The 27,499-nt window shown below is 44.9% G+C and overlaps 1 protein-coding gene across 6 annotated transcripts in view; it reads left to right on the top strand.

Moving 5' to 3' along the window:
* Positions 1-27,499, top strand: part of ANKS1A (ankyrin repeat and sterile alpha motif domain containing 1A) — a 164,345-nt gene that overhangs the window by 28,967 nt on the left and 107,879 nt on the right. For 4 of the 6 annotated variants that reach the window (XM_045016187.1, XM_045016186.1, XM_045016184.1 and 1 more), the window contains exons 2-4: positions 19,919-19,999; positions 21,444-21,600; positions 23,401-23,463. In XM_045016187.1, coding sequence (XP_044872122.1) covers positions 19,919-19,999; positions 21,444-21,600; positions 23,401-23,463 — 301 coding nt within the window. The remainder of the gene's footprint in view (positions 1-19,918; positions 20,000-21,443; positions 21,601-23,400; positions 23,464-27,499) is intronic. The other 2 variants (XM_045016188.1, XM_045016185.1) reach the window with 1 other exon arrangement.

Below are 27,499 nucleotides of genomic sequence, written 5' to 3'. Positions count from 1 at the left end.
TTGGCCTTATCTGCACTGAGATTTGAATCTATTGCACTTTCCTGGAGAAGCTCTGTTCAGATGTGGTGCTTGTGTCCTTCCACCCCCCCTGCAATCTACATCAGTGTGTAGAGCCCATGAAGTGTGTGAACTCAGCTGCTTCGTTGGGTCTAATCAGCTGGAAATGCTCCAATAATGTGAGCGGGTTGCTGAGCGAGTGGCTGTAATGGTTTTAGGAATAAAAAGCCACGTGTGCACTCAAAGCAGGCCTGATGTTTTCCTCTGGCTTTTTATTTTGCCTTCTGCTCAGAGCTGTTCTTTGATGTAGCGTAATGTGCACAAATGACCCCATCCTTTGCTGTCTCTTCTGTTACGTAATGCTCTAGGTAAAAGCAGACTCCTCCCCTCTCAGACCTCACCCCCCCACATATGAAGTTGAGAGAAATGCATTTCTACTGCCGGGGGGCCACTGATAAAAGCAGGGCTGTCCTTTCCATAATGGGGACTTAACTTGGGGCTAGTGGATCTAGAAGAAAAAAAGCCTATTTATTTTGTTCATTTGTAGCAGAAACCTGCAGTCTTGGTGGCTAAGCATGTGATTGTCAGATTTCTCAAGCCAGTGGCCCAGGCTGCATAATCCTCAGAAACTTTGTCTGAGATTGAGTAGGGGCGGGAGGCTGAGGAAAAGTAAATTTTATAATGGATCACTACCTTTTGTGGTCTTGTAGATTTTATTTGCTGATGCCTCAGTTAGATACAATTTTGCTGCCCTAACTTGTGCAGAGCTGCTGTAGGCTGTTGAAGAGCAGCTGCGCTCGAGTCCAGAGGTGGCTGTGTTTCAATAGTGGAGGACGTGATTCTGGTGTACTTTAAACTCCTCAGTGTTGTAAAGCAAGGAGCCAAAATTGTTCAACTACTGCAAGATTAGTTATGTAGTATAGCTGCATTTGTTAAAATGTTGGCTTTTCTAAAGCATGTTAGTTACTCTCTTGGTGTAGTTGCAGCCTGTATAGGTCAGTCAGCTTTCTTGGTCCAGAGCTAGTGCTCTGTAAGGGAAAATAGACCTGGAGATTGGAAGGTCTTTGGGGCAGGGATTGTCTTGCTATGTCTTTGCACAGTGGGACCGGTTGTGGTCACTGTAATACAAATAGCTGAATTGCCTGCCAGTGAACCAAAGATCAGTTGCCTGTCTAGTAGTGTATAAAGCTATTAATAATATGGGCCCTTGAGAAGATCCCTCTTGCCCCTGGTTACTGCTTGTTAGTTATGGTCCAGCTGGGTGAAACCACTCTCAGTACCAGGTTCATGCAGGGCTTTCTTGCGTAATCGTCTTTGATGGAATTTCTTCTTGAGGCTGCCACAATTGCTCATTGGTTTAGGACATGCTACAAATCTACACCTTTATTTCAGCTCTCTGGATCTTCTTTAGTCCCCTGCTTTCCCTATACTCTGTGCTATGGGGGGACTTCCTCTCTCTATCAGATACTTGGGTACTAGTGGTGTGGTATGCTCTTGTGCCAGACAACTTTGTCTGGTACTGCATCTGGTGTGTTGGCTTTTGTTCCCTTTGAATGTCTTGTATGATAGTTTCTGATGGACCAATCCTGGCTTTGCACCAGCATTTAAACAGGGAGGTGATATTGGGCATTACAACTCAGAGTGGTGGAGGGCGCACAGTTAAGCGTAGTTTGGTCCTGGTATATTGCAAAGCACTGTGGGATGGCGATTGGAGCACTGCCAAGTTAATGCGAAGCTAGAGATACGTCCTCATGAACATTAGTCTACACTAATTCAACCGCCAATTAACTAAATCCACTTTTGAAGTAGATTATTGATCAGTATTAAGTGGCCAGTTAATATGCTTTAAGAACTGCATTGTGTGGACTCAGGTCTCTTTTAAATTTGCACAAACTAAAGGTAGGGCAAAATAAATCTCCCAGGCAGGCAAGGCCTAAATACAGCATTGGCCTTGCAATTTATGGACCCTCAAATAAGAGTGGGCCCTTAGATTTCAGGATAGAGCAATGAGTTCCCTCCCCTTTCAGTCCTGATGCTGGAGCAGAGGGGTGAAGGAATCTGATAGTGGGGTTGTCCCTCTACTGCCAGTCCTACCTCTGGAAGTGAAGAGCTTGCCAGGGATGGAGGAGCCCCAGACAGCTGCTTGTCTTGCTTTTGCTTAAAACCAGCCCCATGTGCCTGCCTTGTAGGAGATTGCAAATGTTTCCTTTCCATTCTGTGTGTCTTGCGCGTAAAGTGCAATAGGATTAAGTTCTTTAAGCTGACTGAGAGTGATATATTGTGACACTGGAGTATTGTAAGTAAATTACTCTACAAGTGAGAATGATGGAGTAAATGTGTATCTTAAATGAGAAACGGAGGGTTGGTTAAAACTATAAGCCATATTTTTAGCCTTTTGACTGGCTTAAATGCTGAGGAAAGATAAAATGAAACTCTTGAAATTCCCCAGTGGAACAAGTCATAACACCTCTCTCCCTCCTCCTTATACTCTGGAAAAAAGTCACTGGATGGATTTCTTGCAGGGGGTCAGACATGTCTCAGGGCTTTGTATGTACTGGAATTTAACGTGAAGGTAGGAGGTTTAGGAGTTGACCACTTTTTGTCTCCAAGCAAAAAGGGCATGCACAGGAGGAAAATTCCAGGAGTAAATGCTTTCAATTCCATCTGCAAGGGTGTGAATCTCCTTAACTACAATGTGCACATTTAAAATATGCACAACGGTCGGGGGAGGGCGGTTTGTGATTAAACCGGAGCAGAATCGCTTTCTTGGTTGGGCTACAGATTGAAACAGTCTCTGAAGAAAGGAACCAAATCGCTCCCAGAATCCCTGAACTTTCTCAGTGTGATTGGTCATTGCCCAGGAGTGTTCAGAACTGAGCATTAACAGCCTGGCTTCTCCTTGAGTAATTCAGTAAGTGTCCAGCTGAATGCCTCTAATCTTAATTTTCAAACTCAGTGCTGATTTGCTTCTATGTGGTTTGTCAGACTCCATAGCCCCCGCCACTCCTAGAGGAGAGAATCGGTGCCTTTTAAAAGGGAAGTTTTGCCTCAGTGGTGGAAACTGGGCTGGGTGACAACTTGGCTCGGAAACAAACTTCACTTTCATTTATGCAAAACCTGTTTCTTTTGGCTTGATTTTTAAAAGGAAAGAAATAATTCTCCGTATTGACATCTTACAGGAAAAAAAAACTTTTTTTTAATCTATGAGCTCACCCCAAATTTTTCCTGGTTATACTAACAGCATAAAGCTACTCTCAGATTTTTCCTTTCATCCATTCTGGTTTCTTTTCTCAGAAGGAGTTGAGCTGGGTCACTTGCTCTAATGCTCTGAGGTGTTTTTCTTAAATAGCGCTGGGTTTTCCTGTTTAATATGCAAATAGAATTTTTGCCTTTTTTCCTCCTATATTTAACAGTTCTTCTCCCAAGTTTGGCTGCCAGGAAGTCTCAAATAGTTATTTGCTTTAAAAATAACTGATGTGGAATTAAGACTTGCTGATGTTAAACTTTACTGCTTGCTTCTCCCTCACTCCCCCGAGAGGCAGCTGCCGTCAGAATTCGGGCCTCTGTTTCCTAGAACCATAATTGTCTCTCCATTTTAAGTTAAAACTCTCTCTGGTCAGCCCAACATAAAGGACTTGCAGGAAAACACTAGGATTGTGTCTAAAGGAGTTACCTGAACCTGGAGGCCTGATGGTGGTGTTGAAGTCTTATCCCCAGAGGAATTAATGGCATCTCTTTGATTGCCTGGAGAGGGTCTGCTTGTCCTGTGAAGCATTCTGCTGATGGGTCTGATTGCTTTGCTCATTAGATCCTGCCTGCAACATTTTGTTTTGTTGGTGCAGCTTGTTCCGTCAGCCTTTTGTCAAATTCACTTACGGCATCCATTGTGATGGAGACTTTGTATTCTCTGTCCCAATGTCACATCCTCAGTAATGTCTGGGCAGGTCACCCATCTTTATGCAGCCTTTCATATATTGGTTGGCAGTAGTGGTTGCAGGTTACTGGGCCGTGATGGGCACATCTTCAGTAGAACCCTAATTCTAAACTATATCAAAACAAATAGGTCCATTGGAATCAGGGTTCTTAAATACTACTGGGTAGTTCAGGTATGGACTGTATGGAAACCTGCATTGAGTGAACTACCCATCAGAAGCTAACAAATCTACAAAACTGCCCACTTAAAGCCTTTTCTCAGTAGGTACGGCTTTTTAAGGCAGGGTTGGGGGAAACACTTCCTGAGTAGCAAAAACGGTAATGCAGTAGAAAGCTGCTTATTAAAAAGATGTATCTATTAAATGAATAAACTCTTCCCATCCTTGTTGTTCATAAATCAAGGATCCTCCTTTTGGTGAGGACAATACCTGTTCAAGGAAACTACTTGGCAATGTAAGAGGTTTGTTTGTTTTTTAACAGGTTACCATTGCTTAGTTTTCAAGATTTCTGTTTACCAAGGTGCTTTTGGAAAAGATTATGTGCACTAGTAAATCTTTCTCCTTTCCCTGAACTTGAAAGGAATTTCCTGAAAATAGCTGAATGCAATTAAAGTAGGGGAAAGCACTTCCAGCATGTCTTCACCTGCTTGCTTTAGCTGAGAATACCACAGTCAGATACTCGTTGCACTGTCTCTGTGAATGCCTGCCCGTACGGTACCCAGGCACTCCCAACAGGTTGGGTATGCCTTTCTCATTGGGGGAGAAAGAGTGCAATCTGATTGTTACAGCCTGCTCTTCGGGTCCATTTATTTCTTGTTGCTGTTCTGCAGTCTCCTGTGTGTGGATTAGTTTCTCCTCAGGTTAACTGGTCCTGCTTTGCCCAGACTGACACACACCATTTAATTTCGGAGCCATGAAGTTTAAACTTCATCTGATGAATACAGGAAGTGCTGACTGGACAGAAATCTAGACCCCACAGAAATCACTTGTATGTTCCCCATGGGCAAAGATTTAGCTGAATACCCCCCTCTCCTCTAGTATGTGGGACACACTTTGTTCTTCTTCGAGTGATTGCTCCTATGCATTCCAGTTAGGTGTGCACGCCGCGCGTGCACGGCTCTTCGGAAGATTTTTACCCTAGCAACTCCGGCGGGCCGGCTGGGCGCCCCCTGGAGTGGCGCCGCTATAGCGCAGGATATATACCCCAGCCAGCCCGTCCGCTCCTCAGTTCCTTCTTTCCGCCCGTGACGGCCAGTTGGAACAGTGGAGCACAGCTCAGCTGACCTCCACTTCCCTAGCTACTCGTAGTTTTCTCTCGTTCTGTTTATAGTTGTAGTTAACTCTGTTTGTTTGTAGAATAGTATAGTGTATTTATTTTACAGGGGTCAGGGTTTATCCCCTTCCCCTCACTCGGTGCCGGGTCCGATGCCCGGTCCACAGGGTTTTCTAATGCTCGGCCGGCCACAAGCCGCTGCCGACAAGAGATCTTCTCCTAAGTGCCTCGAGGGATCTTACCTCCCAGATAAGTGCCGCATTTGTGAGGCCCTTAATCAGTGAACAAAGGGGAGCGGGGCTTTTGTTTTAAACAGCTCCTGAGGGAGGCAGCTCTTGCTCCTCCGCTCTCGGCGCCAAGCGCTAGTTAGTTTTCACGGCGCGCTCCCTCGGCACCGGACCACTGGTGCCGCCAAGGCCTCCTGGCACCACCGTCGCTGACTCCGACGTACCCTCGGCATGGACCTCTCTCCTGGAGGATGAAGAGTTACTCCGGCCAGGCAAGAGCCGTCGAGTCTGGTGCTGGAAAGCTCCCCGGTACGCACCGTGGTCGAGCTCGCCCGGAAGCTGCGTCCGAGCCGCCTGCTCTGCAGCCGAGCGCTATGCTCCGTCGGATCGCCCGGCACCGATGTCTGCCGTGGCACCGACAATATCCGCACCTTTCACTCCGGCCAGGCAAGAGCCGTCGAGTCCGGTGCCGGAAAGCTCCCCGGTACGGACCGTGGTCGAGCTCGCCCTGAAGCTGCGTCCGAGCCGCCTGCTCCGCAGCTGAGCGCTATGCTCCGTCGGATCGCCCGGCACCGATGTCTACCGCGGCACCGACAATGCCCGCACCATTAACTCCGGCCAGGCAAAAGCCGTCGAGTCCGGTGCTCGAACACTCCCCGGTATGGACCGTGGTCGAGCTCACTATGAAGCTGCATCCGGGGTGCCAGCTATGGTCGAGCTCACTATTCCCTCCACGCCGGAGACAGTGTCCACGGCGAGGGGGCTGATTGCAACGACAGCATCTACGCTGCCTCAACCCCCGGCACCGCCGGTGGGGGTTACATCATCGATGGGCGAGCCTGCCTTGATCAGACCACCCTACCTCGGCACCGCACAGCGGCACCGTTCAGGGTCGCGGTTCTGCAGATGTTCTCGGTCCCGTCACCGATCTAGGTCTCGGCGCCGTTCTCCCTGTTGGTACCAGTAGTGCTCGCGGCACCGGTCAGCATCCCGTTCGCCGGTCCGGGACACTCAGCTCCGATCAAGCCTCAGGCACCGCCCTCGGTCGACCGCCCGGCACAGCTTCGGTGGCAGGTCCCGTTCTCGGTACTAGTCTGTCTACCGGTACCGATCCCCGGTGCCGCATCGAGCGACGTCAGTTACAGACGGAGACTCTACCAAGAGCTTTCAGCTCCTCCAGGGCCATCCAGCCACGCATCAGTGTCGTCCCGTGCGGACACTTCATATGCGTAGCACTCTGTTTTCCGATGTGCCCTCCAGAGTCTTCGAGGAGACCTATCAGTGGTCATTCTGGATGCCGTGGGTGTACTACCACGCCAGAGGCGTACCGGTGATCCCATCTCGCTCCGTTCCCTCCGAGCTCTGGGTGCCAGAGGTGACAATTAGTCGTCCCCGTCTGACCGGTACAGAGCAACCCCCGGTTCGGCACCGGGCTCCCAGATCCCACCGGATCAGGAGGTCGTCCAGGAGCTCGAGCCCACACAGGACCCGCTTGTCCCGGGCCTGCCTTCTTCCTCCTCCCCAGATGAGGCGGGGGCAGGAACATACCCCTCTGGCCCTTCTCTAATCGAAATGCGACCAGCCCCTAAATCCAAAGAGGCTGGGCGTGTGGTCTTACTGGGCCATAAGATGTACCCGGAGGGGGCCCTGCAACTTCGTGTAGCCCTGGTTATCCGCTACTGTGGGTGGCGGTGGGCAAATTTACAGAGTCGGTTCTTTGGAGCTCCCGTCAAGAGTTCGATGCCCTCCTGCAGCAAAGGACGGAGCTGGAGAGAGCTTCCCTCCAGGCCTCGTTGGACGCAGCTGACTCCGCTGCCATGACTCTGGCCTCGGGTGTTGCCACGCGGTGCGTTTCAGGACTCCAGTTATCGAGCCTTCCCTCGCAGCTGCGGCACGCTATACAGATCTTGCCCTCGATATGAAGGGCGCGTGTTTTTCACGTTGCCATTTCTCTTCCACACAGAAGGTACCCTCGGTTTGGGGCCTACCATCGTTATTCCCAGTATACGGCCCTCCCGGTTGGCCTCTATACAGCCCAGGGGTATTCAAGGTGCATGGCTGTAATCGCCGCCTTTCTTCGCCACCGTCTGATACACGTTCTCCGTGTCTAGACGAGTGGCTCATTCGAAGAACCCCCGGGCCCAAAGTACCAGTCATGTGGGCATCAACACGAACCTTTTCCTGTGTCTAGGCCGATGATCAATAGTAAAATCCACTCTGATTCCCATATAGGGAAGGGAATTCATTGGGGCCGTTCTGGACTCCAGACTCGCCAGAGCCTGCTTTCCTCAGCCTTGGTTTCAGGCGAGGGTAACAATTGTACAAGGTCTACAGACCTTCCCGCCAACTTGGGCTCGCTCTTGCCTCGTTTTCCTGAGTCACATGGCTGTCTACACGTTTGCAACTAAACATACCAGGCTTTGCCTCTGTTCACTTCAATCGTGGCTCACCTGGGGGTGCCACCCGGGCAGAGATGGCATACTCGTGGTTGTCTCGTTTCCACCGAGCAGCCTAGGCTCCCTCGACCGGGAGTCGGCGTCCTCCCCGGTGTATCCGGGGATGCTGTTTCACTCACCCCTCGGGGTCCCTCGTGACAGACAGCCCATCTCTCGGCTGGGTGCGCACCTGGTGTAGTTTCGCACTCACGGCCTTCGGTCAGCGCAAGAGCTGGCCTTACACATCAATGTCCGAGAGCTGAGAGCAGTCTGCCTTGTGTACCAGGCGATTCAGCTGGCGGATCGTCTCAGCAGATCCTTCCTGTCTCACAAGTGGTGGTTTCCTCCCGTCTTTATCTATTCTGTTTTCCAGAAGTTATATCCATGCTCATTGATATAACTGTCCTGCAAGGCAGTTTCCTGTAGTCTTTCCTGCGGCCACACGAGTCTCCGAGCTTCAGACTCTCACAATAGGCCCAAGGTATACTGTGTTCCTCAAGGACAAGGGCAGTTATTACCATGTCCGACCTGCCTCCCCAAGGAGGTGTCGGCCTTTTATATCCACCAGGATATCTTCCTTCCGGTCTTCTTTCCGAAGCCACTCTCTGTGCAAGGAGAGCAACGGTTGCCCTCCTTCGACATCTGCAGGGCGTCCGCAATCTATATCTAGCGGACTGAGCCCTCTCGTAACGCCCCCCAAACCCTTCATCGTACCGGCATACCGGACGAAGGGCTTACCTGTCTCCTCCTAGAGGATTTCATCTTCAATGACGTTGTGCATCTGCACCTCTTCTGTTTCGGCCCATGTGCCATAGAGCCACCTTGCTGCACATTCCGCCAGGGCTCACGCTTCTCAGCTGCCTTCCTGGCTCGCATTCCCTTTCGGGGGATGTGTTGTACACCTACCTGGTCCTCGGTCCACACCTTTGCCTCATTGGTCCGGGAGTCCAGAGCTGTTGCAGCCTCTGGCTTAGCGGTTGCGTTCTGCAACATCTAACTCCGACCCCACCGCTTACGTAAGGCTTGGGAATCACCTAACTGGAATGCATAGGAGCAATCACTCGAAGAAGAAAAGACGGTTACTCACCGTAGTAACTGTTGTTCTTCGAGATGTGTTGCTCCTATCCATTCCAGACCCGCCCTCCTTCCCCACTGTCGGAGTAGCCGGCAAGAAGGAACTGAGGAGCGGACGGGCCGGCTGGGGTATATATCCTGCGCTATAGCGGCGCCACTCCAGGGGGCGCCCAGCCGGCCCGTCGGAGTTGCTAGGGTAAAAATCTTCCCAAGAGCCGTGCACACGCGGCGCGCACACCTAACTGGAATGGATAGGAGCAACACATCTCGAAGAACAGCAGTTACTACGGTGAGTAACCGTCTTTTCATACATTTTGGAAAGTCCTCACTCAATATTATATATGTACTGTTCAATTATTGTAGTTAGTAAATACCTATACATTTAGTGTGTGCACTTATATTAATTTTGAATGTTTGTCTGGTGACCACTAATCACTGCTCAGTGAGTACCAACTGAAGGGGGTGGCTTAACTGTCATGTTGAAATATCCAGATTTCCTAGAACCAAGCGTTCAAATCCTAGGAGGGTCAGTTTGTTTTTTCTTGCAGTTAACTCTCTCTCTTTTACATAGCACTTTAACTATGTGCTCAGCACAGATGTTAAAGATCCCAATGTGGTTTTCATTATAGGTACTGCCAACTTTCCTCTCTCCCGTTCCTGTGCAATGTGCTGTGTGCTAGTTGAGCACCTGTCTGCTGCCCTCCAACCAGAAGTGGCTGCATTTCAGTAGTGCCTGTTTTCATAGCATATGAAGAGCTCTGAAGCCCTTGGGGTGGGGGGAAGCACTGTGTAAGTAATTGAGCACTGACAATTTAAAACTATTATTCTGCATGTTGATTGCAATAATCAGGGTGTTCTGCCACTTCCTCAAATCTGTGCAACTGCAAACTTGCATATATCACTGTGGGCATCTTGATTCCAGGAAAAACTGGTTTCGTATGGTTTAGACACAGCAATGTTAGATATCCAAGTCTAGGTTTAGTTAATTGCTTCCAGTGGCAAAGTGGATGACAGATACCACCTGGATATGATTGTTGGCAATGTTGATGAGGTATTCTGTGTTTGCGCAGTCACAAATAAGATTGTCTCTGTCCCATTTGTAGGTGCAGCTGCCATGAATTGCTATCTGCCAGGAACTCACCATGCAGCACATAGATTAAAGATGCTGCTTTTCTGTCTGCCAGATATATTGCTCCTTCCTGCATCCTAATAGGTCTTGTCACTGGATGGTTTTGTTTTTTTCCCCTTGGACTGATGCTGTGAATGCTGAATTTAGGGTATCAATTGGTGGATACTATTGAAGATCCATTCCTACATCCACCCCTTTTCAGGGAGCAACATATATTGTGTGGCCAACTTTGAGATGAAGTTCAATGTCCGAGCTTCAGAAAGTGATAGTGCTGTCATTGTGGGAGGACTAGGACAAGAAATTTGGGGTCTAGGGCCCCAAACAGCAACAATCAAGCAGTAGGTAGCATAGAGCACAGCTGATAGCTGCCTGGATCTGCAGCTGGCATCGCATTCTCATAGTCTCTTTTCAGGTCACATTGTGTGACTTGGGAGAATGGGTGGCTTGCAGGTAGTGACTCGGAGTCATTTAACTCTGACTTCACTAGTGCATACAGTGCATGTTTTCAGCCATGTGTGGGCCCCACAGTCTTGGTAGATCCAAGGCTGCTATAGTCCTTCTTCCGCCCCTTGTCATCTGACTGAACTCCAAAATCTGTCCTTTCTTGTTTGTTCTCATACAGGGGTAAATGCTGATGCTGAGGCAGAGAGCTTAGTGCCTGGAATACCTAAGGCTTCATAAAGCATTCCTGACAACTTTGGGAATGCTCTGTGATCTAGCTCCTGCTTCCTTTAACTGTGTACTTTTTAAATCAAAACAGGTGGCTGGGGATGGCCCCTCGGAGGTCCTTGGTAGCTTCCAGATCTGCTGCTAGTGTGTGGTGTTTTGTTTATTTTTAAAAAGTCCTGAGCTTCTGTTGTGGACATGTACAGCTTAAATGTAGATCACTTCACACATTCCTCCACTGCATCCTCTGTGGTCAACTTCCTGTATCACCTTTCCACACCCATTCAAACACAGCAAGTTGGCTTTATAGCCTCTTGCATCCCACAAGAAGGAAGAAGAGATGTTTTATCTAAACAGTAGTCCACCCTCAAAATAACATGACTTTTTGACAAAGGTCTCCCATATTGGGTCCCTGTTAGCTGCCAGCTACTCTACTTTGTAAAATGCTTGGCAATATTGTGATGTTTGAAATGCTAAATAAATGAGTTATTGGATGTTTCTCTTCTGGTAAAATTAAGGCACAAATGTTAGTGGGAGAACATTATACGTGCCAAATGCTTCCCGTACAAGATTGGAATGTTAAGTGACACTTAATGTGTGCATTTAAAATGCCTGTACTCTCTGCAATGCATTATATAATTATGCTTTGGATTAAATGGCCACACACGTCTTATATAGTGTGTTGGAATTTGTTTTCATAATTGATAAGGCACTTCAGTTGTAAAACGCTAAAGCCAAGCTTTATAATAATTTGTCTGTTTGAACTCTGTTAGGTTGCTGGAAAAATATTTTCCAATGAGCTTTTTCCACTCCAAAGGTACAGAAGGCAACATGGACTCTTTCTGTTTAAGATGTCTGTTGACAGCATTGTCTCTCAGTTAAAGCACAGGACTTGGAGTCAAAGGTGGTACTCCCAGTTTGCCATATGTTTATTTTCCAAGATTTCCTATCTGTAAAATAGGCATAATAATGACCTACCTCACAGCATTATTAAGACATGTTTATAGCATGCTTCGAAAATATAAATCACTGTAAAAGTGCCAGGCATTTGCTGAGATACTGTGTTCATTTTCTGTGCCTGCGTATGTGTGGCAAATACAAAAAGGGTGAGGATGGTCTTGCATTAGAATAGCTAAGATCTAGTGTCTTGAGGAAGTAATATTTAATTCTGTATATTAACTCTGTATTCTGCACTTTTGAGAACAATGGGTGGTGTGAGCTAGTAAGTCTCCAGCTCTAACAACTATTATCTCATGAGTTGAGCTTGTAGTTGAGGCACTGAATGAGCTTTCAGAACATATGGGTTTAATTGACAGCTGCTAGGCATCCTCTGTGACCTTGAGTGAGTCACTTACTCTCGCTATTCCTCAGTTCCCCACCTGTAAAGTAGGGATAATTCTACTTCTAGCACCTTTGTCTCAAATATTTATAACATAAATTCTTCAAGGCAGGAGAACTGCCTTTTATGCTGTCTGTACAGTACCTAGGACAATGGAACTCCAGTCTTGGTTGGGCTTTCCCGATGCTCCTTTAATATGAATAATAAATGAGATTCCAGGTTACCTATTGGTGATTCTTCTATTACTTGCTGTTGGAAAGTAGTGTTTAGGTATTTTTGTCTTGATCCGAGCACAGCACTCCTGGATGATTTTCTGATTAGCTACTCTGGGCAGAGAGAAGTAGATGGGGAGGCAAGGGGGCAAAATAGCATTTGTTTAAAAAAATAAATGGGGGGGATTATTGTGTCCTAAAGCAATGTACCTTATTCAGTTATTTTCCCCAACGGGAAGTTATAAAAGGCCAAGGGCCCACGGCACTGCAAGAATCCCATGCACTGCTACAGACTAGGGACTGAATGGCTGGGCAGCAGTTCTGCAGAAAAGGACCTAGGGGTTACGGTGGACGAAAAGCTGAATATGAGTTAAGTGTGCCCTTGTTGCCAAGAAGGCTAATGGCATTTTGGGTTGTATAAGTAGGGGCATTTCCAGCAGATCGAGGGATGTGATCATTCCCCTCTGTTCAGCACTTGTGAGGCCTCATTTGGAGTACTGTGTCCAGTTTTGGGCCCCACACTACAAGAAGGATGTGGATAAATTGGAGAGAGTCCAGCGGAGGGCAACAAAAATGATTAGGGAGCTGGAGCACATGACTTATGAGGAGAGGCTGAGGGAACTGGGATTGTTTAGTCTGCAGAAGAGAAGAATGAGGGGGGATTTGATAGCTGCTTTCAACTACCTGAAAGGGGGTTCCAAAGAGGGTGGATCTAGACTGTTCTCAGTGGTAGAAGATGACAGAACAAGGAGTAATGGTCTCAAGTTGCAGAGGGGGAGGTTTAGGTTGGACATTAGGAAAAACTTTCTCACTAGTAGGGTGGTGAAGAACTGGAATGGGTTACCTAGGGAGGTGGTGGAATCTCCTTCCTTAGAGGTTTTTAAAGTCAGGCTTGACAAAGCCCTGGCTGGGATGATTTAGTTGGGTTTGGTCCTGCTTTGAGCAGGGGGTTGGACTAAATGACCTCCTGAGGTCCCTTCCAACCCTGAGATTCTATGATTCTAAGCAAGAGAAGCAGAATAGAAAAATCTGTATGAAGAGTAGGTGGATGATGTAACTTTTAGGACTTGCCTTATTTCCATAGTGTTCTGCCTTTTAAAATACATTAAACATGACTATCAGAAACATGTAAAATTCTTCATTAGCTGACATGAAGAAATGGGAGATGAGACCAAGATTATTGTGGCTGGGAAGTTGGTGTCTTCAGAACAAAGACTAATATTATAAATCCAAAAAACTTTTTGAAATAAGGCTAGGAAAAAACCAAACCATTCACAGAAACCTAGTCAGATCTGCTTCAAACCTTCTGCACTCTTTTAGCTGTCTGAAAATTATTGGAAATTTGTATTGCATGATTCTCTCAACCCTGTGAGGCACAGATTATTCTACTTATACGAATGCTGTTTTGTTTTTCTTTAATCAGGGAAATAGCTTAATAAGAATGTTTGGAGTATAACTGTGTGCACTGTAGATCTCAAAGTATCTTAATATTTTGATCTCCAGTTTACAGATTGGGAAACTGAGCCATTGTGCTTTAACTAGCTTTCCCAGTGCTCCCCAGCAGAGCCAGGAATAAAACTCGGGTGTACCGACTTATACGCTGGTCAACTGTCTGCTGGCTTACTGAGGGCAGGGCATAGTATTATTAGAGGTAGGACTTCATGAATTATAGTCCCAGTTCTGACTTCCTTGGGCAACTAATTTTAATGCTACTCTTCCAGTTTTCCCCATCTAAAAATGGGGGTGATGCCCCGAAAGGTAGACAGTGCTTTGAAGGTGACCTGCTATGCACAGTCAGTTATTCCCCTTGTTTCATTCCTGTCCGTTGGCTGTTATGCTTTCTCTTTGGAGAAGCAGGCCCAAATCTTGCTGTATCTTATCATAGTCGGGGTCAGTGATTGAAGGCAGAAGTCACTGTACAGCTGAGTTTCCATGAAAGGAGGATGAGCCCCTCAGACAGGTATGCACTGTTCTGACTTCTCATAGGTTCTTCCTGTCTTCACCATGTAAAACCAACTTAACTAATGGGCTTTTAATGTCTGATTTTTTTTAATTGCCGTGGGTGTTCTAAAATGCCTCTTGAAATGGACTGTCACAAGGAGAAGTTATTCACTATCATTTCTTCATTCTCTTTCCCTAGTAAAACAGACCTGTTAAAAAGATGGTGTTGGCTGAACAGGATTTGACAATGAATGTCTCTTGGGTACTAATGAGTCCAAAGTCAGAGCTTAAAAATTTCAAAATGCTTATGGGAACAGTACCATCTCCAATATGATATAAGAATAATCCACCTTCTGACTCTGCACACAAGTACAGAGCAACGCAAAACTTTTCTATTCTGTTGTTCTGGGCTTCTCAGTGAGTGCACACTCCAAGTATTTATCTTTGTTAGTGCAATGGCTTTCGAACTGCTTGGCACCAAAGGTCTGCACTGGTTCCATTTCCATGATGCAGAAGTTGCATCCCCTTCCAGTCTTCTGAATGTGAGGGTTCAGGTAGTAGGGGACTTTACTTCAGGGCTGGTGTTTGGTGCTTTTGTAAAATGTCAACTTGCCGCAAAGGAGAATTCTTTGCCGGGAACGACTAGGGGAATATTTTCTGGCAATTAAAAAAAAAAAAAAAGCTACAATCCAGTCCTGCTACTCAGAACACTACCAGGTTGCATGAAAGGCTACTAAAAAGAAAATGACTCTTCAGAAGCATCTTTCAGATCGATGGATAAAAGCCAGCCCTGGCAAGAATTGTTTAGCAATGTTGGATGGGGATGAATTCTGTAACAGAGAAATCTTCATATAAGTGTTCTCTCTCTTTATCTCTCTCTGAAACCTTGAAGCCTCTTGGTAAGTTCTTTCAGACTCTGAGGGTGTCAAATCCCCATTTGAGAGATCTTGTTACTGGATGCATGCATTTGCGTGTTCTTTATATCAATGGACATGCCCAATAGGTTACTCTGTAGCTTGTAACTCTTTCCCAATATATAACAACTTTCTTCTGTCACTTGTAAAGGCCTCTGTTTTCTAACTACACCAAATTTCTAAGCACTCTAACAGTTGCCAGTTAATTAAAACTTTATCTGAACCTCCCATGACAACTGCATGCTTCCTTTCCCACTCTGGCTTTCTGTCACTCACTCTTAACTTTGTAATGCTTAACTTTAACCCTTTGGTATCAGCACCATAAGCTCCCCAGTTGTACGGTCAAAGGGTGTTGTTCCTTGAAACAGTTCTGTCAGTGGGTATGTCTATGCTGCAAAGAAAAACTTGTGGGGCTGAGATGGCTCAGAGTGGAGCTGCAGGGCTAAAAATATCACTGTAGACTTTCCTACTTGGGCTGGAACCCCAAGGCTCTGAATGCAGGTGAGGGGGTGGGTCTTGGAGGCCAGGCTCCAGCCTGAGTGCAAATGTCTACACTGCTATTTTAGCTCTGCAGCCCGAGCCTCCTGAATCAATTGACCTGGACTCTGAGACATGGCACCGCAGGTTTTAATTTGTAGTGTAGACATACCACTCTTTCAACAGATAAGGTGTGAGGTGTCACTGAGATTGTTCCTCTTCTGTAACTGTGCCAGATACTGCAAACAGCTCTCAGAGGAAAAGTTATGTCTTCCACAAAGAAATACTCCCATCCAATGTCCTCTCAAAGTCTGGTCTCTGCAGCCCATAGTATGTAGTCACTTTACTGTGTCTAGATCTGATACGAAACAACTCAGTTTCTTAGTTTGTGTCGAGTGCCATGCACTGTTCCTTTCTTAATACAGAAAGATTTGGTTTCTAGTAAGGCTTAAGAATTATATGGCAGTTTTAACTATGAAGAGGAGCTGAAGATGAAGGAGTAAAGGGAAGAGAAGACTGATTTACTTCCGGCACAATCCCAGCATCTAAAGATAAATGTTTCTCACTCTCTTTTTGATCCCTACTTCATTCTAGGCTTTGGGATGATTTGACCTTTTTTGACCAAGGTGGGCTAGTTTGGGTTTCTTATTTCTTTCCATTAGTAAGAATAAAAAGTCACTTGTTGCAGACTATAGGCACCTTTCATTGCTTTTTAAAAAGCAAAATCATACCATAAAGACTCCTGCAACAGCCAGACTTCCTCATAATGAGAACAAGCCAAGCCTTCCTGGTGGAAATACTCCATCTCCACATTGAGTCTTGCCCTCTTCCCTGCTTCCCTAGTAAGAAAAGCAGTCTCTGCATCTGTAAAAGATTTACACTCCGATATTGGAAGTGTGGCTGCTTCAGAGCTCTGAGATTTTTCTTCCGGGTTAAGTATGCTATTCCTATACTGCTGTGACCTTGGGCAAGTCGTTTGATTTACAGTTTCCATTTTCCCCTTCTGTAAGATGGGGATAATAATTATCCACTTCATAAAGTAATTTGAAATCTTCATATGAAAGATACCATAGGTGCCCAGTGTTGATGATGGTTAACTGCAGGCACTGGGCGCTGTGTGTGCGTGTACACAGCATGAATCTATACCCCTCTGATTTCCTTTCCTTATGTCAAATAGTTAAATTTGCTCTGATTTTGGTCAGGTTAACACAATCTATGAAAGGGGATATGCAGACACAACATTTATAACCTTGCCCAGACTAAAAACAAGTCGCTCTGCCGTAATTTTAACCATTAATTGCCACTGTAAATCCAGCAATAAATTGTCTGGGTAACCACACTCCATGAGCCCATTGCCAAATGGAAACCACAGAGCTCTAGAATTGACTAAATCCCACTCAGGCTTCATGGCAGCTGAAAGTGGGAGGGCACTTCCTGGATTCTGGCCTGTAGTTTATTCTGTCTCTGAGCTGACTCGAAGATGTTATAAAAGCGCACAGCCAGGGCTTTAACCCTGCTTCTCAAGTGATGCTAGCAGCATCTGAAGTACTGTATGCATTCAGCGACCACTTCATTTTCATTCATTCTGTGCTGCAGGAAACTGGGGGACTGGAAGAAGTAGTACTTGAGGGCTGGTGAAAATACTATCTGTGCACTGAAGGCAAGAAAGGCCAGAATTCTTCCTGTAGATCTCACCATGTCTTCTAGATTACATATGCCTTGATACTGGTCTTTGTATGATGCAAATTGCATTGCTTGTACTTGAGCAAAATTCAAGGTCGGTGAATTAACAGCAGATCTGGGATGAATCACCCATGCCTTCTTGACTCCCAGCTCCGGACTTCATCCACTAGAGCAGTGGTTCTCAACCTTTCCAGATTACTGAATCCCTTTCAGGAGTCTGATTTGTCTTGTGTACCCCAGGTTCACCTCCCTTAAAAACGTCTTGCTTACAAAATCAGACCTAGAAATACAGAAGTGTCACAGCACACTAGTACTGAAAAACTGCTGACTTTCTCATTTTTACCATATAATTATAAAATAAATTGGAATATAAATATTGTACTTTTCCATTTCAGTGATACTTGTGAGTCTTGTCTGAAGCTGGAGCCCCAGGCGTCAGGGCTGAAGCATCTAACTTAGCTTTGCAGGGCCCTGGGCAGTTGCCCTGCTTGCCACCTGCTAATTCCGGCTTGCACTTGCGATGCCACTAAACCTGTCCCGTGACCCCTCCCCCCTCTGGGGGGCTGCAATCCTCCTGGTGTATCCATGATTGAGAACCACTGCACTAGAGCACTCTACCTCGTCTCTGTATTTGGTCCCAAGAAGTCTGGACTTTCAGGCACCTAAGCCAGTCCCTCTAAGGGTGGAATGCATTGTACAGTTCTAGGAACAATTTTATTCTGGGGACCAGATCATCTTATGCACTGTCCCTAAGTGTACTCTGAGAGGGAAGACCTCATGGTCCACGAAAAGGGAAGACAATATTCTTGCCTTCCAGTCCTCAATGAGGTATACAGCCGACGGATTTATATTCTATCTCTATCAGCTCATCTTGTCTTTCTTCTGAGGTAGATATTGAGGATTATGCAGTTTATTGGGTAGGGATGTATTTGGATATGACCTTTAAGTAGAGGTCCCATCTTCTCTTTGTACAAGGTAGATTTCTTGCCCCCAGTGCCCTTGGCTGTTTTTTTTCTCTACACTGCTTATTGTCCTTTATCTATGTCTGGAAAGCTTTTTATAACAGTCCAACCACTAGATCATGTGGATTCTCTTGGTGGGAACAAACTTCAGTGACATATTTTGTGGTTGGGGAGGTCAACTTAAGTTTTTGAACATGTTTGTCAGAAAGAGGGAAGCAAATAGTTTGGTTTAAGTTTGAGTTCCTACTTGGTCTACATAGGATTCCTATTGGTTTGATGCCTTTCCTGTTTTACCCCAGTTTCTTTCTGCTGAGTTGGTACAGTGTGTGTGGTGTGGCATTTTTCTGGCGAGCGGCCCTGAAGTAATGACTGTTGTTTTAGAAAACCTAATGAATGCTTGGGTTGCCTGTGTATCGTACCATGAGCCATAGTGATTACATGCTGTGGAGGAAATGAAATTGTCAGCCCTAGTTCATAAAAAGCAACAGTTCACTCTTATTTTAAGACAGTGCAGTTGGGGAGTGGAGGAGGGGAAACTAAGCACCAGTCCTGCTTCTCTTTAAAAAGCAAAACAAAAATACCTGTGGGAGCTGGGACCTTTCTGAGCTCATTTAATTACTCATATTGTACTTTCGAATGCATCAGTTTCAAAACAGGCCAATGTGCAGCAAAAAGGGGCTTATAAAAGAAGGCATACTTAGAGATGGAAGTCTACAGCTTTCTTTGGAAGCATGTCTGAGTTCAAATGTATCCATCCCATCTTTTTAAAAGCAGGTTCCAAGTGCTGGTGAAAGCTGCCAGACCTGGCAGCCCTAGAGATTGCCCATGCTGTAGTAGTTTAAGGAACTCAAGGTTAGTGCCCACTTCCTGTCCACATGCTCTCCCCTGGCTGTGTCAGTATGTTTCAATCCTATTCTAGATGGGCCGCTTCTGAGGAGTAAGAGAAGATTAATTCTCCATGGCCCATTAAATTCTTGGTCTCAGTCTGCCAACAAGGCAGGCCAGTTGTGACAGGAGTTCTTGGAACTGCTCTGAGACCACCTACTTGTTTCACACAGAGCCACTAACAGCTGTCAGACGGAGATGATTTTTGGTCACCACTGACTCAGAGTGGACTTGCATAAGTGATCTAGAGATGAAAGGCTCTGTATCCCATTACTGATCTCACACTTACATATCCTTTAATGGTTTTTACCAATGAGAAAAGGGACCCCCAGCTGATGAAAATCCTTCAGAGAAGGGAGAGGATTAGTGGTGGGTTGATGGTGTGGGGCATTGAACCTGTTCTTGTGTTAATTTTTAGATAGACTTTTGCCACTGATGTTCCTTTAAAACTTCTTAATGAACTAAAGTACTGTTGAGAAGCCTTGCAGGATAGTCATTGGTGAGGGAATAGCAAACCTCTGGCTTAAGAACTCAGATCTTTGGGAGAAATGCTGAGTAGTGAGTCTGCTTAATGACTCTGTTGTGCCTTGTTGACATAGCATTGTGCAATATCTGTTCTCTGCCTTGCAGTTAATTGTAGCCACCAGTCCATTATTATGGCTTGATTTGAAATAACAGACTTAACATAAGAACTCTGCAGAAACCTTTCCTTGCCAGCTGGCTGCCTCTAAATTTGATACATGACTTACTGTTGGAGTTTTTTATTTTGCAGCATCTGGAGGGGACCAAATGTGAACTGTGTTGACAGTACTGGATATACTCCGCTGCACCATGCTGCTTTGAATGGCCACAAGTAAGCAATTTTACTATAGTGTCTCTTACCTTAAAGGATGCCCAGGTGCTTTACTATCAATAAAAAAATAAATATGGAGAGAGAGAATTCCCTTATTCACAAGTATAATGCGGCTGCCTCAGAGATAGAACAGGGTGTTGGTGCAATACAATACCACCTTCAGGACATGGAGAAGAACACCATATTGAAGTGAAATTGTAGGGGCATATTTTGCAGGATGCAATTAATCAGATTTAAAATTTGGCTAGGATGCTTGGGCTATCTCAAACACACTTTCATCTTTAATAACCACAAATGATGAACCACATCTTGTTGTGTAACTCATCCAAAAGATGACCTCTCCAGGAACAGATACACCAGTAGGATTCTACTGGGATGTGTATTAACGCTGCCCCGATGTGCATGTCTGTTACAATGCTGTCTCCAATTATTTGATCACATTTTCTTAAATACAATACAGTAACATGCAATTTTTCTACAGTCTTCAATACGTGTGTAGTATCTTGTCTAGTAGTGAACGGTGACAAGATGATGTACTGAAACTTAAATAGCCTTAAAAAACCTCGCTTTTTGCCTCAAAGCTTTTTTCCTGTTTTGCTTGGTTTGTCCCATGACCCTTGGAGCCTGCCTCCAATAGGTTTTTTGCACTGAGACAGACTCAGTCATACACACCACCAGTGCAGGTGTAAAGAAGTGACTTACACCAATGCAACAAATTGACACTGGTGCGACTCCAGTCGCATAGCTGTGCGGCATGTCTGAAGAACAGGTTTCCACCTGAGAGACCAAAATGATCAGAAGTTTAGAGAGTATGACCCATGTGGAAAGGTTCAAAGAATTAGCATGTTTCTTCTAGCGAAGAGCAGGCTGAAGGGAGATACAAATCTTCAGATAACAAGTTGTTATAAAGAGGATGGTGATCAGTTGTTTTCCATGTCCATGGACGATAGGACAAGAAACAATTGGCTTAATTTGCAGCAAGGGAGATTTAACCTAAATCCTAGGTATTAGGAAAACGTTCTAACTTGTAAGGATAGTTACGCACTGGAACAGGTTACCTGAGGATATTGTAGAATCTCCATTGTTGGAAGATTTTAAAAACAGGTTAGACAAACACCTGTCAGGGATGGTCTAGGTATATTTAATCAGCACAGGGGGATGGACTAATGACCTCTTGAGGTCCCTTCCAGCCCTACATGTCTATAATTCTTGGGCAACACTTTCTGGGAGTTTTTAAATCCACAAAACTTTCATTTTGACAAAAAGAAATGATGAATATTCAAATTTGGGGTGTGTGGTTTTTTTCGTGGTTTTGTGTGTTGTGTTTGCAAACCACTATTTTTGAGCAGCCTAAACTTTTTGGGTGCAACCTGCTAAACAGTATCCTTTTCAGTTCTGTTGCGACTGAGTATCTTGGAAACTCATAGCCATCTTTATTTTCCAGGGATGTGGTGGAAGTTCTGCTGAGGAACGATGCGCTAACCAATGTGGCAGACTGCAAAGGTTGTTACCCTCTTCACTTGGCAGCCTGGAAAGGAGACGCAGAGATAGTAAAACTTCTCATCCATCAGGGACCCTCCCACACTAAAGTGAATGAACAGGTCTGAATATCTTCCTCCTCCTATTGGTATCTAATGTACCAGCAGATTCCTACTCCTAGGGTGGAAAGGAATGTGTCAGCCGCATGACATAAGGTGCTGAACAATTTGGAAATGGATGGGTTTGATTGCTGGAAACACTGTTTCTTGGTGTGGTGCTCTAATTCTGATGTGTTAAATAATCACATCTCGGGTGGTTGGGGTGTGAAAGTGAGCAGTCTGTCAACCACAGTGTGTCTGGGAAGTGATCTGCTCTCCTACTGGGTTTTCAAAACAAACACTGGCTATTATTTATTTCCTCTCCAGTTGCTGGATGATTAAGTGAAGATGGCTAGTACTGTCAAAGGATATACTGGCTCTTTCTGTTGGGAACTAATCAAAGCAGCTTTAAGTCTTTTTGTTTGGCCCACACTCCTAGCTGCTCTGATTTTTTTAGCACTTGTGCCCACTTGACTAATTGTATGGGTTTTTTAAAGCATATGGCCTGCCTCTACCCCAAATAGAGAACTATAACTTGATCCTAAAGAGCAATCCTCTCAGTTGGATGAGAAGATCAAGTAATACAGCCTCCTTTCTTTCTGCACCCTGGTCTTTGAGTGGGATGCAGGTTGGCTGAGTTTGTATCAATCTGTTATTCTGTGCTGTCTTCTCATCTTGGAGTGCTAACTTCCCTGTGTAGCTTTCCCATGAAAGCCTGTCAGTGTCTTCTCCATGCATCTCCGACACAAATAAGAGCATGTGTGAAATGCATGTCCACTCATTCAGACACGTGGCTGCTGGATAAAAACACATAATACTTAGTCCTGCTTTGAGTGCAGGGGACTGGACCAGAAGACCTCACGAGGTCCCTTCCAGTCCTATGATTTTGCCCTGTATCTAAGCATTTGGATAAGGAAGCAGCCTGTTATTAAATGTCTTCCTATTTGCAGACTGGGAGGCAAATGTGTTCTTTAGTACCAGTCAGACTATCAATAAACCTCCCCTGTTATAGGGTGTTCCCTAGTGGTTGGGGAAAGGACTGGAACTCAGGAATTCTGGAGTTCTAAACTTGGCTCTGACACATACTCCCTGTGACATTTTGCACAAGATGCTTAAATTCTCTGTTCCTCCTATGTAAAATGGAGTTTCTTGCCTCACAAGGCCATTCTAAGGCTGAATTAGTAGTTCGTAAAGCACCATGAAGATGAAAACTGCTGTCAGTGCTAGTTATTACCAATCCTCAGTTAAGTAAGAATAGTTAAGTGTGCACATTGAAAATGTCTTTGATTATGTTTGTCAATCATGTTTCAGCTCCAGGCCTAGTAGTGACCCACAGCACAGCTGCAGGCAGCCAATCTGTTCTGTTTAAATAAATTGGTTGTAAACAGTTTAGTATGCTTCTTAAATCTGTTTACAATCAATCTGTGATGGAGTCAACCAGGTGATCATGTAAGTCTTAGTGGGACTGTTGTCTGAGGTTAGAGGAGGACAGGTATGGAAGAAACCTATGCAGAAGATGGAGTTGAGTGTAATTCTTGAAGGTAATGTTTCATTAATGTTTGGTCTTGAGTGGGAACCTTTATAAATGAATGAAGTCCATTAAGTAGCCTGCACATTTTATGTTTTAAAGGTTTGTAAATGATGTGCACAGTGGTTCAAATTATGCAATCTACCAGCTGGAATGACTGGTGTGGTTAACGGTTTACGACTGGAATGAGATGCTACGTTGTGTCATCCCCACCCTTTCAGAGTCACCCATTGTTTTGTTGCTGTATCTCACCCATTTCATTGTCACATTTTTCTTTTTTCCTCTCCTTTTTGTAGAATACTCTTGAGATCAAAGAACTCAAAAAGTACGGCCCTTTTGACCCCTATATCAATGCCAAGGTGTGTACTTCGCTGTCAGGATTTCACTGCATCATTACTCCAAGCTGCACTCTCATGCATCCAGGTGCATTGTCATCCAGTTGGCTGATGATGCCTGCTCGGTTTCCAGCCACTTGAGGAACAGTAAAATGCAACCATTTATTTGTGGGTTTCTTTTTAAGCCAGTTCTAGAGAGATTATCTAGGGAAATCTCTTCCCTACTTTCTTGGGGCTCCTTTAATACTTAAACATATAAGATTCATGGTGATGGTCAATTTGCTTAATTTGGTTGGATGACTTTCAAAAGGTAACAGTTTAATTAAAATGCTTCAGATTTTGTTTCACATGCTCAAATTATTATTACTGAGCAGAAATTGAAAGAATGGTTTGTTTTTTTTTCCTGCTTAAAGATGGCTGCATTTTCTTCATGGGGTTTTTAGAGTGAATGACAAATCTTTGTAGTGACATTATACTCATTTTCTAAATGGATAGCTAATGCTTTTGGTGGCAGGGGGGCAGTAATGTCTGTACTGCCTAAGACCTCCCGTTTTGCTTGTTGCATCAGTTTCTTGTTTTGGTGTTGAGTCCTTGTGTTTTGTGTCTGGCTCTTTATCCCTAGTCTTCTGTCCCTGTGTTTTTGCCTGTTGGTTTTTCTCTCCGCTTTCAGCAATTCTTGATCCAAAAAAGGGCACAAAAATAAGAACTTATCATGCACTGAAGCAGATGAAAAAGTTTCTAAGGTCATTTGTTCTGTCTGCCAGTGGATAGACAGTAGTGTTTTGCTCAGACACCTGCCATGTTTAATTGAGTTTTATTTATAGCCAGGCTTCAGGCAAGTGATGATATAATAGCCCACTGATTTATCATGAGATGCTTCTGTTTCCAGCTATCACACCGGGATGGTTTCCGGACTACTCTTCTGGAGCAAGCCAGCCATGGCAAAGTTGAGCTCTTCAAAGTTTACTTAAAAGTTTAGCTGTGCTTGATCTGCAGTACCCTACACAGGCAGAGTTCTTGGGCTTGCCAGCTGATGGGAAGTAGGGTGATTGTATTAGCACATATCTGTTACAGGAAATAAACTCCAGTGCATACCTCTTTTTGAATAAAAATGTTTAACTGAAGATCACATTTTTCTCCATTTTTTTTTAAAAGGTGGAATTTTACAGCAACAAGTCTCTTCTGTGGAAACGCATACTAAGAATAGGGGAATTTAATGTGTTAAAAGGAGCTTTGTAAAATAATATGGGAGTTTGTCAGTGTTTCTTGTGAATGAAGTACTGCAATACAGTGTACTGAGCTAAACTATCTCTAGAGATGTTAAATTAGTCATATCTTGTGGACTTTTGTTTTTATAAAGGGTATTTTTAAGACTTTCCTTGGGCTCCTGGTGCATTGACCATAAGTCAAAAAGAGAACTGCATTTTATTTAGGATAACATTTTCAAAAGCACCTACGCTCACTTTCAGAAGTGACTAAAGGACCTAGGGGCCTAAGTGTCATTGGAAGTCATTGTGACTTAGGAGCCTCTTTCCCTTTCAAAAATAAGACTTGGGTGCTTCTGACATGTTTAAAAAAGGATGCCTATGCTCAAGCTCTAGGCAACCTGACAATTAGCAAACTCATCATCTGTATAGGAATAACTACAAATGCCAGCTGCTTTTCCCCCATGCCAAAGCCAGAAATAACCAACCAAAGATTAAATCCAAACCAACTCATATCAGCCCTTACCATGCCTCTTCCTTCCCAGAAGCCTTGGTGAGCAGATGGTCCCTGCAACGTGTGCTGTAGGTGACCTGATTATAAGCTATTCCAGACCTGAGGAAGCTGTGTATAACAAGCGGCATAATTAAGTTAGGGAGATGATGAGGGAGTGCTATCTTTTTGTAATGTGTTGCTTCCTTTAATTTGGCTAACTCCTGTGGAGAAACTGACCAGTTAACCAAAACCAGAGTATAAAAGCTTGCAGTCCTGCAGTTAAAGGAAAAATAAGCTATGCCACACAGGTTATCTTTGTCTCTTTTTAATTGGTCTCTGGAAACAAATAATGGAGATTGGATTTAATGTGTGCTATAAAATCTTCATGGGCCGCTGATAAAAGTGGAAGCATGCCACCTGGAGTCTGAAAATAAAACTGGACAGTGAACCCACCCGATAGATGGTCAGACAACTGGAGATCCTTTTTCTGAAATGTTTGTGTTTGGCAGTGTTGGGCACCTACAGAAATGGGAGAATCCGTTCAGTCCTGTTCCCTGCATGGAGTTCCTATTAGCACTAATGGGAGTCCTATGTGGGAGTGCCAGGGGAGTATGGACTCTTATGTGGAATGGTGAATCTGTAACTGATACTGCAGCTTCTGGCTACTTCCCTACCCTGTTATGTCAGAATGTTATGGCACACTGCTTAGTGGAGAAGTAGCCTGGGTTTTGCTTAGCAAGTGTTTCTTCTTTCATCTTGGGATGCCAGGGACTGCAATCACAGCTAGAGGGACAGCTGTGTGTTTCAGATTTTATTTATTATAGTGAGTGTGTGAAGTAGTAGGAGCATAACTGGGCCCTTCACGGAGGGTTTTCACAGGGTTTTGTAGGCTGAGAGCTCTTTTCTTAGAAATGCACAAAGCAACAAAGCCCAACATACTGTGTTAGGAGAGGGAACTCAGAAAATCATTGGAAGGTGTGTTGAAATGCTAGCATTGAATGCTCCAGTGCAAAGTGTTTGTGTATGTGGAAGGCATAGGATTCAGGTCTGGTAAGTAGGTGCGTAGTTACCAGTGTTGAAAAAATTTACCAGACACCTACTAGCTCCAGAGGCTGATGTGTAAGCTGTGTCTTTTCCCCTCTTCTGCCTCCCAGCTCCCCATTCCCAACTGCTGTGAAGAGGGGCGGTGGTGGGATTGCTACAGGAGTGCTGTCCCAGATCCTACTTAAGGACTCCATTGTTCTTATCTGTCTTTGACTAGTAAGTCTGAAACATGAAGTCTCACTGTCTCTGGCTCCTGGGAAGGAGTTTTCTCTCCCACCACAGAGTAACCTGGGGGTTCTCCCTTCTGTCATTCCCCAGCCTCGTTTGGGGTGGTGATTTGGGGGATGGAGGTGAGTCTCCTTTGCCCGGAATAGCTCCAGTGCTTGCCTTGGCTGTTGGGTGTTCATAGCTTTCCCAGTTCTTGTCCATTTCTCGGCTGCTCACAGTGCATTTGTGGGTTTCTGATTTGTATGTTTGGTGTTGGTTGCTGTGTGTTTGTTTACCCTAGATAACCTTCTGTTATTAACATAAGGGAAGTGATTTCAGGGTAAATGCAATGCTAAGTAATATGTGTTCTACAATCTAGGCTCAAAAGTCCAAGTGAGTGCATGTACAATGGAAAACCTGGATAGTGACCCCCCATTTCTACTAGTAGGAGTGGAGACCCATGAAGATACCAGCTCTTACTGTCTGCTGCTGAGACGAGCATCTATCCAACTGAGTTCATAGGAGCTTCTGGCTCTCATTCAATGGTGGAGAAAGACTTGGTTTAGATACTGTTAGTACAGTCTGTTTCATCCTGTGACCCCATGTTAGAAAAGGAAAAAGCTTTGGGGTCCCATCCATAGTTTGAGCCTCCTCCCATCTCTCCATAAGGAAAGAGTTGTGACCCCTGCCTCTTTGGACCTGATTGCTGTCTGAAGGTAGAGAAACTATGGAATACTTATGAGAAAATTATTTAAAGCTATCTCTGAAACACTCCTTCAACAGGCATGCACTTCTGTATGCATGCTGTGCTGTGTGGATCTATTTGAGGGGTGTGAGTTTTGTGCTGGTGACAGGTTCTAGGCTGGCAGCCCTAATGGTGGAAATTTTCTGTGCTCGTGCTGTCTCTGGCAATGAGAGTTTTCCGCACATACTGTCCCACCATTGTGCCTGCTGGGAGAAATCCGCTCTAGGCGTGAGCATAATAGTCTCCGCACCATTCTGCAGAGATTGGGAAGATTACTTAATGTTTGTGTGATGTGGGCACTTGTCTTCTGAGACCCACTAAACTCATTTCACTGTCATGGAGAAGTTGTTCAGTTATTACTGAGAT

Source organism: Mauremys mutica, chromosome 4 (genome assembly GCF_020497125.1).
Source record: "Mauremys mutica isolate MM-2020 ecotype Southern chromosome 4, ASM2049712v1, whole genome shotgun sequence".
In the NCBI taxonomy this organism is placed as follows: Eukaryota; Metazoa; Chordata; order Testudines; family Geoemydidae; genus Mauremys; species Mauremys mutica.
Note: the sequence above shows the minus strand (reverse complement) of the source record. Positions and strands in the feature narration are given on the sequence as shown.